Genomic DNA, 16,571 nt, shown 5'->3' with positions numbered 1-16,571 from the left:
CATAATAATTTAAATACATTTTATATAAATATGTCATATATTTTTTATATTGAAACAAACATTTTATTTCCGATAACATGTTACTCTTCTCTTTTTTCTTTTTATTTATTTATTTATTAATAATAATAATATTAAAAATGTTATTGATTTTAAATAAACTTGTTATATGTACAAATTTTAGAATTTAATTTTTTTTTTGTTTATTTATTTTTTGTAAGCTTAAATAATTTTATATTCTTTTGTTAATTTGTTATTATATTCATATTTTTTTTATATGTAATATTGTTTTAGAAATGGAGGAAAAATTGATTGAATTATGTAATAATAATTAAAAAAAAAATTTAAATTTTAATTGATTACAATAATAAGAATGTTTAAATTGTATTATAGGGGTTTAATTAAGATGGGTTTTAAGATAGAAGTGAATTATTGTATCTATTTTATATAATTTGTAGCATACTTTTATAAATATTATATATGTATGTATATAAGAAAACTTTAAGAAATTTATAAGAGCTACTATTGTATAATTTTTTTTTTTTTATAAATATGAGGAAGCGAAATATTAATAATATAATAGAAAATTTAATTTTTTTATTTCACGCAATACTCTTAAATATTATAAAATTTATATAAATATATATATTATATATATATGTACATACTTGCTTTAGGCCGTCCTTAAATTAAATTATTAATCAGTAAATATAAACACAAAATTATTTTCAACTAAATTGTACGATATGCAACAAAAATCAGAAATAAATTCATATTAAATAATTTTATTTAAGAACAAAATGGGAATTACTGGTCATTTTTAAATATTTAATATATCTTTTTGTTTTTTTAATCTATTCTAGGATTCAGATTTCAATTTTTACATAATATTTATATTCTGGCAGATTTGTAAACAAAAAAAATATTCATATAAGACAAATATCACAATAATTTAAAAATAACAATATATTAAATAAATACACCCGATTTTCATTAGTAAACGATTTACAAATCATTTAATTAATGATAATAAAAATGATTTTAAATAAGGGCGCGAAATACCAATGCAGTTTTGTATTCCGTCGGAGATTAAAAATACAATTTATATCTTAAAAGTTGTGTTAATTACAGTAATATTAGAAAAATTTTAAAATATAGTATAAAAGGATATACAAAAGGATAATATTGTTTACGAATGATAATTTAATATTTAATTAATTTATTAAAAAAAAATATTAGAGGATGAGAAATCAATTTTTTATTGTAGCGTTCTGGGTATTCTAAATTAATTTCTATTTCATTTTGTAAACATTTTGTAACTTAATTGTATAAAAGGAGTCCCATATTAATTTTATATTGATTTTGAATAACATTTTAATTAAATTTTGGGTATCTTCGGAATTGAATCTATGACGCGTCAGACACATTATATCATCTTCAAAAATATCAACAAAAAAATTTCCCGATGTGTTATGTTCAAAATTTATTTGATGTTGTTGTTTGAGACGTTGTTAACACTAAAATATTTATCAAATCGTGTATTCGAAACTTTTTCAATACATATGTTTTTTTATGTATATATTTATTTCAGTTGTAAGTAGAAAATTTTAAATTAAAAGAAATTAAAATAAAAACTTCACTTATTAAAGTAAGCAATGGAATGAAATAATACAATGCATCAAGACTTTTAAGTTTTCAAATGTAAAATAAAAAAAAATAAAGAATACATTGTATGAAAAATTAAATTGAAATTTAATTATTTTTCGATTTTGACAAAATCGTACAAGTTTTATTTGATGATTCCGAACAAACCCTTCCTTTGTACATTATCTGCTTAATTTTTTAATAAAATAAATTTATCAAATTTTATTGAAATTTCAAATTTTAAGATTTCCCGTTTAACTAAATTTAAGACAAAATATTATACATTTTTATTACAATTATTACTTTCCCACTAGAATATTTTATTAAAGTAAAATTATTTAATTTTAAAAATATTTTAGAAAATTTATGCATATAACCGTAAGATATTTACAGTACTTAGTTCATTTTAGTTTTAATAATTAGGAATTTTAATGAATTATTGAAAAATTTTCTGGGTTTAAGGTTAAGGCTTATAAAATTAAAGCAGGTTAATAGTACAGTTACAAAAACAAAAAATTTCTATATTCTTTTATATTATAGTAATATTGTGATTTTATATAATATGTGTTTATGTTTTTATTTATATACCAAAAATATATTAATTATTAATATTTATAATTAAGAAAATTTTTATTAATTTTTAATCATTGCAACATTTAACATATACAACGTAGTGTAACATTTCTGTTTTTGTTTTTTTTTTTTGTTTTTGTATTTCTTCTATTTTGGTTCTAAATAAATTCTCACAATGTTAAATTTTCATCTTGTTTTCATAATAGTTTTGATGTAAATAATTTATACAATATTTATCTAATAATCTAAATAACAGTATTTTTTAAAGGACAATAATATGACAGTTCATTTTGTATTCTTTTACATAAATTTTAATTTTTTTTTTGTTTCAAATATTTTAATAATTTACATATATAATATATTTATATATATATATATTTTAAAGCCAATATGGGCATTCTAAATAATTGTTAATATTTTTTTTATACAATAATAAATTGCTAATACAATGTATATAAAAGTGTGGCCTCTTCTAAATTAATTATTTAAAATGTTTGTTTTTTTTTTTGTTATATTGTTTTTCCTTGTAATAAGAAATTACTTTTAATTTTTTTTTGTTTTTCTAAATTTACTAAACTAAATTTTAGTAATAATCATTTTTACTTTAGTTAGTTTTTTTTTCCTTTCTAAAGTCCATAAATATATGTTTGTAATAAATAATTTAATTATTTACAAGTGAAATTAATGAATTTTGTTATTAATATTCTATTAATTACAATTATACATACATTATGTAACTTATCAATATAAAATAATTATATTATGAATAATATACAATTATATATTATATTTTTTTTGTTTCAAAATTAATTTTAGTATAGAACTTTTTTTCATACATAATTCACTTTTTATATTTATAAAATATATGTAAGTCTTTTGAAATTCATTTGTTTTATACGAATAATAAGTAATTAATTAATTTTCTAATAAATAAAATTTATTAATTTTATATATGAGCCGATCACATCCAATACTGAATATACAAAATACTGATCTTGGTTTTATAAATAAAAATCAGCAGATTTATTTAAAACAATATTGTAAGATTGCAATAATAAAACTGAAAAATTTTGTTAATAAAGTATTAAGATTTTGGAAAAGAATTTGAAAATTATGAATAATTATTTTTGGAAATTATAAAAATAATGTAGTGGTTATGAAAGAAAAAAAGAATCAAATAATTTAATTTATGCAAATAAAAAAATTTCATATTACCCTTATTATTTAAAAATAAATAATATGTAATAAATGTTTACCCGTACAATTATTTTTCAGTATTAAAACTAAGTGGCACATTTTAAATATGCTACGAAAATGGTTCGTATTGACTTTAAAAGGAACCAATCCTCAAATTTTTTCTTGATACAATTAAAAAACATTTTTATTATTGGTAATAAAATATTTTCAACTTGATATATTTTTATTGGCCTTTTATAAGAATTATTATTAATTAAATACGATTAATAACTTCAATACAGATCAGCTCATCGAAACATATAAAAAAAATCTTTAAGGAAACAAAATTTTTAGTTTAAATTAAATTGTAGTAGAATATTCATTATATATAATTTTATTAATTTTAATAGCAATGTGTAGTAAAGATTTCTATCTAAGAATTCAAATATTTTTTTCTTTTTTCATTTCTGAAATTTTTTTTCTATTTTCTGAAATTAATTAAATATTATAAAGTTTAAAGTACGTATACTTAATAAATGTATACTTAATTTTTGCACAATTTATTTATTTAGTTTAAATATTTATTATAGCAAAATAATATTGTTTTAAAAATATGTAATGTAATAATTATTGTTCGAATGTTTAAAATATTTAGTCAGATATTAATATTATGTTAACAAGTATACAAAATATTTAGTATGCAAAAAAAAACAAAATATGTAGGCTTTACAGTTCTACTTATGTTATTTTATATATAATTTATTTTTAACCAAATGAATTGGAATTAAAATTTAAAATTTTTGTAATAAAATTAATGCAATTTTAAAACTATAAATATGAGAAAAGAAAATTTAAGTTGAAAAATAAGTTAATAATGAAAATAATTTGATTATAATAAAATTATTGAAAATTAGTAGCATTTTCAAATTGTGATTAATACTTTTACTAAATCGAAATATAATTTTATTGTTTTACTAATTCTTGCTGTACTTTATGATACATAACAATCTCATATTAATATAATAAGAAAAATTATATTTTAAATAATGCAAATAGTACAATAAAGCCTGTATTTAAATTGCTTAATAACTATTGTTTTTATTAATTTTTTTTTTTTAATTATTAATATTTATTTACATTGTGATTCTATTTTTAACTAAATATTACAATAATTATACATTTTTTATTTTTATATTAATTATAATATGTACATTTTTTATTTTATGTGAAAAAGAAAAATCTAAATCTATAATTTTATTAATTATAGGTACAAGAATCTGGAAAAGCATACTTTCAATTTAATGAAAACTTTTTAAAACATATTCTTATCCTATTTTAATTTTATAAAATTTATTTTATCATATTTTAATCAATTTTTTATTTTTGTTATAATTAGCTATTAAATTAATCGAAATAAAATTTGATAAGAATTGTTTAAAATATGTACATATTTTGTTTTTGAATTCTAATTTTCATGAAAATTTTTAGTTGTTGACGAAAAATTTAAAGTAATTGTCAGTAAAAAAAATTTAAAATCTAGGATTTGAATTCAAGTTCTATTAGATAGTATACTTTCTCAATTAATTAAGAATTAATTTTAGAATTAGGCCATAACAAACAATGTTTATACAGCAATAATAGTTCAAAAAATATTTTAAATTGAAGTTAATAAAATATATTTGAATAGATTTTTACAATTATTTTTATGATATAAAAACTTTCTATTTTTGTATATGTATTTTATTTATTAATTTAATTTTATAAAAACTTGAAAAACTTTTTTTCGGAGAATGCAATAAATCATGATTATTTTGACCAAATAAAAATTCAAATAATATTTTACAAATTCAATTTTTCATCACATTGTACATATTATGTATAAGAAAAAAAATGTAAAGTACTTAGCTTAGTAAAATAAAAGATATAAAAATATTTTTTATTATAATAGATTTATATAATATATATGTATATATAATTATCTACATATTATAACAGATTCAGGTTTTATTTTTCTATTTAAATTTTTTATTGCAATTTATAACATTTTTTATTTTATTTAATTGTTTTGACTTCTATATTGTTTTTATTAACTAGTTTTGTATTGTCAAAGTTTGAAATTATTTTAGTATTTTTTATTTTTAAGTAATTATTTCTATGCATAATATTTATGTATAATTAAATTGAAATGAAAAGAGATATGTTTTAAATCAGGTAGTAAATTGAAAATCTAATTGGAAGGACTAGATTTGTAGGTATTTGTTATAGGTGGTATTGATTAAAATAATTAACTTTCATTTTCAATTAATATAATTATTATTTTTCAATAAAAATTCTTTTTTTAATATAATAGAATTGTAATAAAATCATTTTGGCTATATATACACACATATAAAGTATCTAAATACATTTAATTATGTATTATCAATTTAAAAAATAAAAATATTAAAAAGTTTTGGACATATGTATTTCAAGATCATAATTAGTAAAAATTTATAATATAACATAATTAGTAAAAAAAATAAAGTTCATTCTTGGCACAGATATGTCGGAAAATTAATATGTACTTTATTTAAATTTCATGTAAATGGTTGTTATTAACAAGTATTCTATTTTATTGTTGGTAATTAAGTACCAATTAATTTATTAAGTATTGTGTGTATATTATAGATAATACGTAAATGTTAAGACCACTTTTGTACCAAATATTTTTCTATTGCCAAAGAAATTCTATTCTATAATTAATAAAATATGGTAATTTAAATATCAATTTATATCTGTATATAAAAAAATTAACTCTTGAATATTTAAATATAAAATATAGATTTTTAAGTTTGTATTAATATTAAAATAAATACAAACTATAAATTTTATAGAAATCGAAAACCTGAAGAGATTTAGAAAGTGGATAATATACTAAGTGGGCATTGATAATAATATAAAAAAAAACGTTCGTAACTTGTTTCATATAACTTTTATTTTTTAATATATTTATTCTCTTATTTTTTCTAAATTAAATCGAAAACATATTTTAAGAAAACTAATAATTTTAATAAAAATTAAAAATATTTTTTATACAGATAGAATAATGGTTGTATTGTATTTGTTTCAGTTTCATTAAAATTTTATATTTTTAAATTTTAATTATAAAAATCGAATAATTAAAACTCGGCAATAATTTCAGTACAGATAAAAAAATCTATAACAATACGTTAACTACAGAATTAGCTAAAATTAGTTATAAAAATTTATGAAAATAATTTTGAAAATAATATGGGTTCGTTGAAATTTTTTTTCATGGAGATTTCTATATTTTTAAAACATACATTTGTGTATATTTTATTAAAATTTTATGTGACTTTGTATATAAATATTAATTTTGATATCATATTTTAGTTTTAGGATATTTAAACAAAAATGAAAATTTGTGAATGATACAAGTACTGAAATTTGCACTGTTAATCTCTTAACAGTTTACGAATATGTATATAATTTTGATGAATTTTTTTATATAAATGTGGCCAGAGTTTAAATAAAAAAAGATCTTGGATATTATTAATCAATTTAAATACATTTTTTTCATCCTAAATTAGTATAAAATTCGAAATTTATAAAACTGACATTATATATTTTAATATTAAAACTGGTTTAAAATATTGTTAAATTAATAATATTATGTTTATTTTTTTTTATCTTAAATTATTATTTTTATACACAGTTTTGTTTTTTGTAAACTACAATAGTTGTCACATTATCTATATATACTTTACTTAATGATTTAAATAATAAAATACAATTTTTATGTCTACAAACATAAACATATACAAAATTTACTTACATAGAAAAAAAATAAAAAATAACTTACTTATCGAAAAAAAATTTAATATTAATATTATTTATAAATAAATAAAGACTTATTTTAACATTATTTTATTTATAAAACTGTTATTTTATGAAATATTTTAGCTTACGTACAATTAAATATAACATTTTTATAAGAATAATTTCTTTTTTTATTTTTATTTAAATTTTGTTTTACTTTTTCCTTTAATTGTGAATCTATTATTGTGTTATAATGCAAAAATATTGGAACAAAAAAATCAAAGTCAATTGCTTTCAAAATGAGCACGCTTAAAAAGTTATCTAGGTAACAATAATTTTTTATTATTATTAATACATCTTATTATACAATCTTATTGGTTAGCGAATTATAAATCAGAGTATTAAACTAACTGAACTAAGACCGCTAAAAAATATCCAATTTAAATTTGAACCGTTTTCAATCTTTCCTTTGAAAATGAACCTTTGAAACTAACGAAATCCGACGATTCAAACTAAAACAAAATATGAACTTGGATGAAACGAAGATTAAATAAACGTTAAAATGATTTGTGAATAAATGATATTGTATTATTTCAATAAAAATTTTAACATAAATCATAAAATTTGCTTGTAATAAATTGTTTACTTTGGCGATGGCGAAAAAGGATCATTATATCATTATGGTGTTTGTCTATGGAGCGCGGGCAAAGGATGAGACAAAACCTTGTCGACATTTCAGGCTAAGGACAAGGAAATAAGCACTATTTCAAGAATAAGTATTATTTCAATAATACAAAATATTATAAACAAATATTCTATGCGGTTTATTTTAATAAAAACAGAAGTAAAATAAAAATATTTTTAAGGTTTTTTACATTTTTTCTTTTACGGTTTCAATTCAGTTAAAATTTAAAAATCGATTTTCATTAAGAATTCAACGTACTGCTGTTTTACAATTTAACTATATGTATATAACGTATAAGCATATTTTAATTATGTATATATATGTATCATGTAATATTACTTGTTAAATCTTATTTGAATTAAAATTTAATTAATATAATTATTATTTAATTTAAAAATTTAATTATTTTTATTTAGTTTCAATTCCTTAAATTTTTTATTTTTTGTTTTATTTTTCAATTTTTTATCATGATTACTATTGATTTTGATTTTCTAAATCTACAAAAAAAAAAAATATGTGTTGTCATCTCTTTGCCATTGCAGTTTTTTAATTTTGCAATAGTTCAAAATGAACAACATTAGCCCGTTAATTTAAAATACAATTGGTTTCTTTATTTCTTAAATTTCTTATATAAAATACTCCTTTACATTTCGTTTTAAATCCTTTTTCTAGATTTCAACTTCCAGAGGCATATATCAGAAATAAATTTCTTCCTCTTCAGGAGTACTAGGTTTTGTTATTCTTTGATTATCTTGTTGCTGTTGAGATGATGTCGCAATTGCTGACTGATTATTATTTATTGTTGTAGGATTGTTACTAGTTATTTGTGATTGTTTTTGCTGCATCTGTTGTTGGTGTTGTTGATGCAATGGTAAATGTGATTGTTGTATACTATTATTACCGATTATAGTAGATGCTGGATAATTTTGTAACTGTCTATTTGGTATTGTTGTTGATAAAACTGTATTTGTCCCAATTGCTGCTGCTGTTGTCGTTATAGCAGTTAAGGCTGTTATTGTATTTAACTGTGTATATAGTGATGGATTTCGTGGTGGATGTGGCGGTGGGGGTTGTTGCACCTGTTGTTGTGTCAACAATTGACAAGATATCAATTGTGATACTGGTATTTGATTTGTATTATTAATAGATTGTGATGTTAATGTTCCAGTTCCAGGGGCAACGGTACCGGGTGATATACCAGCATCAGAATTTCTTAATCGGTATCGGTCCGGTAGTTTTGGATAAGTGTTCGTTCTATAATTAAATTTAAAAATTAGTGTTACTTAATAATTACAAATATATAATACAATAATATAATTTGTTTAGCATATTACCTCGTTGCTGGATTACCAGATTGTTGTGGCGGTTGTTGGATAATCGCTGGACTACTACCGGTTCTGGCATGATTCGGAGTCATATTTTGGTTCTGAAATTCGAAATATAATTCTCTTATATTTTTGAATTCAATTTGTTGTTAATGAATATAAATTGCATATTTACATTTTATTATAATATATACAAGTATATATATATACAATGTATTTTATCTCTTTTTTAATTAAAATATAAAAAAATATTCATACTTATGTTGTGAAAACGTTTCGAGTTTAAAAAAACGTATTCCAAATAAGCTTACAGTCATATTACAATAGTTTTTAAGACAATTTAAAAATTTGTTCCAAAAAAAAAATATTTAATCAATTATTCATAATTTTTAAGTTGGATAAGAGTTAATTTTTTTTTTTGGTTCGAAATATTTCGAATTAGTTTTAGATTATAATATTTCAAAAATTTAATAAATTTTGTAGAATATTAAAAAAATTTACGATATTGTTTATAAATAATTCACTTAAAAATTAAAATAATTGATTAAATATTTATTTAAAAATACTAAAATTTAAAAATCATGCAATATGTCGAAGTATAAATCATAAAAATTTGTAAAACTCACAATAGATAAATAAGAGTAGTTAATGAGGTTAATTAACAAAACAACAACAACAACAAAAGTAACATAATTCCTACCTTTTTATCAGCTAATTTCAATGGGAACATTTGTGTGATGACACCACTTGAATTATTTGGTGAAGTGATGTTATTGCTAGAATTTGGTGCCTTATCGGTTTTAGTGCTAAAAAATACGTTATTTATGTATGAAAAAAAAAACAAATGCATAAAACAAAACACAAAATTACAAAAAAAAAAGAAAAGTTATGGGAATAAATTATGCATAAGCAGATTATTTAAAAAATTTGCGTAAAACAGGTTATTAAATTTTTCATAAAAAAACTTTCTAATATTAAGAAATTTAAAAAATTTTAACATCAGTTATAAATTATCCGTACGAAAGGGATTTATTTGGGAAATAATAAAATTGTGTATATTTTTGGTTAAAAAAATAATAAATAAATAGAAAATCACTAGAGTTGATTCTTAAACTTAAGTAAGCCTTAATAAATACAAAATTATTTCAATTGGTTTTTTTAAATTTAGGTAAAATTTATTTTATTATAAAAAAGATTGTAAAAGATTTTGGTTTTCGTATTAGAGGAGAGAAATTTTTTCTAACAAAAACTAGAAGAAATAGTCATTTAAAATTTTCAATTAAAAATTATTTTAGAAATTTTCGTCGAAACTTTGAAGCATGTGTTAAATAATATCATGAATGTAACTATAATTTTTAATTCTGATTGCCAATAATAAATTAATACAATATTTTTTTTTAAATCAAACAATATTTTTTTGATATTAAAAATTAAAATGATTGAACCTTTACAACGATTAAATGAAGGTCTATAATATATAATATCAATCATCATGCTTTAAATATAAATGAATTATTTACTGATACTAACTGAAAATACTCAATTGAAATGGGTCTATGGTGATGTCATGACTGAACTGATATTCAGTATTTATAATTCCAATGAATTGAGAATTATGTACAAATATGTATATCTGAATATAACTACATAATATTATGTTTCAATTTTTTATAGAATATTATTTCAAAAAAATATTAAAAAGGAAAACTAATATTCTTTTTATTCAGATTAAAAAAATTTCGTACGGGTTTTTTGTGTATTTAAAATAGTGAAAGGTAGGAGGAAGTAAATGAATTTTGATATATAAATATATATGTATATAAAAATATAGGACACAAAATGTGAAATTCTAAATTTTATAAAAAAATTTTTGTTTTTTCTTTACCTTGTATTATATATTTGCAAATAAAAGAAAAAAAAAACAAGAAATAAAATTTTAAACAAAATGCAAAGAAAATCAAGTCCAAATAAATTAAAAAAATAAATTTATATATAATAAAAATATTAAATTTAAAAAATTTCTACATTAAAAAAAAATAAACAAAATTAATTTGTATTATTGCAAAAAAAAAAAAGTAAAAAAAAAACTAGTAACATAAAAGCGCAGCTGGTTTATCATCTTACCTTGATAATGATGATAATTTCATTGGTATCTGCTGTTTAATATTAGCTTCGTTAACTTTTGGTGCATTTTTCGCACTTACTAAATTTGCTGGCGGCGCTTTCGACACTAAAATAAATTTTATTTTTTAATAAATTAATTTAAAATAGTAGAATTTTACAACAAAAAAATCATACATAAAAACCAAAAATTAAATTACATAATATGAAAAAAAGAATTATGATTTGAATATGAGGAAGATCGAATTATGTACATATTGAAATAGACAAGATTTACTTGTATACTTTAATATAAAATATAAATTTTATTTCATATTAAAAACATTTTGCAATTTCAATTAAAATATCTGAAAAAAAAAAGTCTGAAGTATCTGTATACTTTTAGTAGTTAATTTGTTTATTTTACTACTGAATGTTGCTGTAAAAAATAAATGGTTTCGATTTGAGAAGCAAAATTACACAGCCAAAAAAATCTATTTTGCTTTAATTTCACAGAATTGAATTTGTTTTTTGAAATCTAAAAATATTAAAAATTTAATTTTAATTTAATCATAAAGTAGATAAAAGTTGGTATGTTTGAAATAGAGATGTATAACTTGTTTCTATTTTGGAATTTTGTAGGATTGTAATACTACAATTTGAATTCTTAAACTTTAATTCCTAACGCATTTTAAGAATCTTCACTTGGATTTTTTACGCATTAAATTTTTATGTAATTTACGAAATATATTAAGTGAAATTTTAATAGTTTCTTTTCTTATATTTAAATTTTTTTTTATCCTTTTTTAAAAAATTTTCAGGCGATTGAAAATGTATTGCAAGTGTTAATTTGTTCTTCATCACTACAAAAATTATAAATAAATTTATAGTTAATTTAAAACTAATAAAAATTTAAAAACAAATTTTGGTTTTAAAATTATGCAACATTAAACTTACTTGACGTCGATCTCCATTTTTCTTTTTTCTTTTCTGGCATACAACTACTGCTACCATCCGCAACAGAAATACCTGATGGTGTGGTATGAATATCATCTGAAGTTTGATGATTATTTCCATCATCATTCGTTTGTACGATATTTGGTATTGGAATTGATGTCTATTATAAAAATAATTAAAAGTAATAAATATTTTAATGGTCAAGTTTTAAAATTAATCTTTTTCTATTTGAGTTGTGTCTTATTAGGTCTTAAATTGTTAAACTTTATTGATTTTTAATTTTAGTCTTTAAACTCTAATAAAAAATTTCAATAATAGGAAACGCTAAAAAAAACTTTACATTTGGTGACACCAATAATCCTTGACTTGACAGTAGTTCCATTTTACGATATAATTGTTCACGTTGTTGTTTAATATCTTCTTGTTCAGCTTTTATTTGCTTCTGTAGTGCTTCCTGTGCGACACGTTGTTCTTCTAATTCTTTTTCCTGTTGTTCTTTTTCTTTTTGCCAAGCCTGTTTTTCTTCTTGTAATTTATCTTGTAAATTTCTTAACTCTTCCAATTGATCATTATGTTTATAAATTGTTTTTGGATTATCACGATAATTTGCTAATTGAGCTTGTAAATTATGTATTGTTGTCATTTGTTGTGATATTATACATAATAATGTATGCAAATGATGTGATACTTGTAATGCAGCATAATTATTATCTTTTAACGATATTTGTTGTGCCGTTTGATTATGTTGAGCTGCTGTTAATGTATTTAAATTTTTATCATATTCAGAAATATTTCCACTACCACTCGATGATGTTATATTGCTATTTAAAAATTGATTGTCTTTACTTGTTGGCAATGTTGAAATCGGAAGAGTTGATAAAACGGCATCCCGCCATGGTATATTTGTCTTAAAAAAGAAATAAGAAAATTATTAGGAGAGAACAATGTATACAATTTAATAAAAAAAAAAAATTAATTTATAAATATAATATTTTATTACTTTATTAACACGTCTATCATCGAAACCGCCAAATGTTTCTGCACGCTTTGGTAATGTGGGAGATGAGTAAGTATCACTTTGTTTTTCACCAACGGAGCTAACTGATCTAGAAACAGGTAAACCTGTTGCAGCCGTATATAATGTTGCCGCCAATTGGCTTATTTCCTAAAATGATAACAATTTATGCAAATTAAATGAATTTCACTTTGAAAATATTATTTTAAAAATTTAAAATATTAAATGTAAAATTACCTGAACAGTATTTAAAACTCTTTTCCATATTTCTACGGTATCACAGTCATCAGTAATTAAGTCTTTGTAGGAGCCAAAATTTGATAAAAATTCTTCAGCTTTAGGTACTGCATTTTCAGGTATATTTTTCTTATCCTTTATTAACGCTAATTGTAACAAAATTTTCTCTTCTAATAATAACGCTTGTTCAATATCCTTTTGTCTCATTTTATCTAAAATAATTAAATATAATTTTACAATTAATTTTAATTAAGTACTGAATTTGTTTTTGTTGTTTTTTCATTACATTTAAATATTATTTTAATATTATATAATTATTTACGTATTGTTTTCGACAACATTTACTTATTGTGTAAATTTTATGTGTATATTTATGTAGAGCGGATGAATGCGAAAGTTTTGTGTTATATTTACGTTTATGATATGTTATATTTATGTTTAAATGTTTAAGCTGGTTTACAAAAATATATTAGTTTAAGATATTTATGTATGTTTAAATTTAACATCAGTATCTTATGTTTAAATGTAATATAGATATGAGAAAAAACGTCTGCGAGGCAGGTATTTAATTTATTTATTTGAAAATAGAATTAGAAATTTTATGAATCTATCGAAATTGTCACTGATATCTTATTAAATGGGGAAAATTGGAAAAGACATAATTGTAAATATTTCAGAATTGTAAATAAATCAAATTTAAAATTTCAATGATGAACAGGTTTTGCAATTTTGAGGTGGTACTTAATAGTTAGTTCAAAAGTCGTAAATATTTAACATGTTTTAAGAGTGTTTTGAAGTTTATGATATTTAATAATATTTTTGATTACAAAATGTTTGAAATAAAACACGATCTAATAAATTTATTACCGCATATTAATAGACCCCACGTCGTCAATTTTACTGGCACATCCATTGGACAACAAGTTGTTCAATTAATAAAGGAAAAGTTAAGGTAATAAAATATGTAGCTCCATATCTGATTTTACTATAAAATTATGTTAAAAGCCATTATCAATTTTCTTATCAAAACTTTATTTCACGTAACCATTAACAAAAATTATGCATTTTCTATCATATTATTATAGATAAGATAAAAAAAAATGAAAATATCAATGATAAGATATGGAAAAGCTTTTGAAAGCTCATGGCTTTTTAATTATTCTAATTATAACACTAAAAGCCATGAGAATAGTTTAGTTTCACTTGAAAACGTTATAAAATGGAGTTACTTTTATTACAATTGCAACAAATTTTTAAAAAATTGTTATAATTAAATTATTTTTATTAATTTTTTTGAAATATATTTTTGGAAATGATCTTAAAATATGGAATTTATAAAATTTATTTTATTTATATTAATAATACGGACATTAACTTACGTTCAGGGACAAGAATATTGCCCGAAAAGTTGTGAATGTGATTCTTATGAAAATTTTAATCGTGCTAATTGCAGGTCTTTATAAAATTTCAATTATTAAAAAATTATTATTACTTTTTTTTTAAATTAATTTATACATGTAATTTTAAAATTATATTTTTTTTTTGAATTTTAGAAGGCAAAAATTAATAAGTGCATTAATAGAAATATCGGAATATGTTCAAATATTAAATTTAGATGAAAATGAAATTACAGTATTAGATAACGAATGTTTTAAAGTGAGTATTTTTAGTTTTATAAATTTTCATTCTTTGTTGTTCTTTTCATATTTAAATGAATCATTTATAATTTTTCTGACATACTTTTTTTTTTATAACAATTATACACACAAATAATTTCTTATCAGATATCTTGTGTTTTCCTGATGATAACATAAATATATATACAGTAAATTTGTGACTCAATATGCGCTTTAGAACAGTTTTAATGAAAATTTTGTGAAATAGAATGAAAAAGAAAAGAATTATTTACTTTCTTTTTTGAAATTTTCAACACCCAAATTTATAATTTTTCTATAATATTTTATAAAAACAATTTTTTAATATCAATTTGTAATTTAGAATTTTCAAATATCGCAAAAATTTAAAATGTATAGATATACCGAACTTAGATTCTAGTTGTGAGGAATTAAGTAAGTAAAGAATTAAGAAGAGCAATTATTAATAGAACTTAAGCTACAAAAACATTTGTTTATTTATACAATTTAGGTATTCATTTGAAAAAAAATGGAGAATGTGGAAATTAATCGCGAAATAAATTTATTTTTTAAATTATTCGGCTGGGAAGAACTGAGCTTTTTTTACTTAAATTTAGAATCAAAAGTAATTTTATTAAAATTTCTGTATTCCTAGAAATTTGAGTATTCCTTAATTGATATATACTTATCTTTTGAAAAAATTTACCTACTCCTGACATTTCTAAATTGACCTATGTATCATTGACCTAAATTCCTAAAAGTATAACCATTCAAAGTACATTAATAACTATTATTTTCATTACATCAATTATTTAATTTATTTATTGATTATTTACTTATTTATTTTTTCATATAATTAATTTTTTCTTTTATAATAATTTTTATACATTGAAGTACCTTATTAAATAATTGATTTTTTAAATTTTTCAGAAACAAATTCATTTAACGAGTTTATCAGTTGCTTACAATGCAATTCATACTATTTACTTGAATGCATTTTCAACATTGAAAAAATTAACATCAATCGATTTATCATATAATCGATTAGAATATATAAATGAAAAAATATTCGAATATAATTATCAATTAATTGAAGTTAATTTATCGGGAAATAAATTTATGTCATTTCCAAATCAGCCATTATTCATAAGTTTATCAGTACAGAGTTTATTACTTCAAAATTCACAAATACCACATATTTATCCAAAATTATTTTCAAAAATGCCATTATTAGAAAATTTAGATTTATCTGAAAATTTAATGATAACATTAACAACGGAACCATTTAATTTATTAACAAAATTATTAACAATTAATTTAGAGAATAATCGTTGGATAAGCGATAAAAATATTGAAAATGTTATTAAAATGCTTAAAAGTAAAAATATCGACATTAAATTTAATATGTG

At 19.9% G+C, this 16,571-nt stretch overlaps 1 protein-coding gene across 7 annotated transcripts in view; it reads right to left on the bottom strand.

Moving 5' to 3' along the window:
• Window positions 1-8,150: 8,150 nt before the first annotated feature.
• Window positions 8,151-16,571, bottom strand: part of LOC129610826 (rho guanine nucleotide exchange factor 18) — a 30,944-nt gene continuing 22,523 nt past the window's right edge. For 4 of the 7 annotated variants that reach the window (XM_055523571.1, XM_055523572.1, XM_055523573.1 and 1 more), the window contains 8 exons: window positions 13,529-13,740; window positions 13,277-13,441; window positions 12,617-13,183; window positions 12,277-12,436; window positions 11,344-11,449; window positions 9,920-10,025; window positions 9,229-9,320; window positions 8,152-9,148 (listed from right to left, as the gene is read on the bottom strand). In XM_055523571.1, the coding sequence (XP_055379546.1) occupies window positions 8,590-9,148; window positions 9,229-9,320; window positions 9,920-10,025; window positions 11,344-11,449; window positions 12,277-12,436; window positions 12,617-13,183; window positions 13,277-13,441; window positions 13,529-13,740 (1,967 nt within the window). In that variant the 3' untranslated portion in view covers window positions 8,152-8,589. Of the gene's footprint in view, window positions 9,149-9,228; window positions 9,321-9,919; window positions 10,026-11,343; window positions 11,450-12,276; window positions 12,437-12,616; window positions 13,184-13,276; window positions 13,442-13,528; window positions 13,741-16,571 lie in introns of all 7 variants that reach the window. The other 3 variants (XM_055523574.1, XM_055523577.1, XR_008697107.1) reach the window with 3 other exon arrangements.

Source organism: Condylostylus longicornis, unplaced genomic scaffold (genome assembly GCF_029603195.1).
Source record: "Condylostylus longicornis isolate FDR11 unplaced genomic scaffold, ASM2960319v2 ptg000048l, whole genome shotgun sequence".
Lineage (NCBI taxonomy): Eukaryota > Metazoa > Arthropoda > Insecta > Diptera > Dolichopodidae > Condylostylus > Condylostylus longicornis.
Note: the sequence above shows the minus strand (reverse complement) of the source record. Positions and strands in the feature narration are given on the sequence as shown.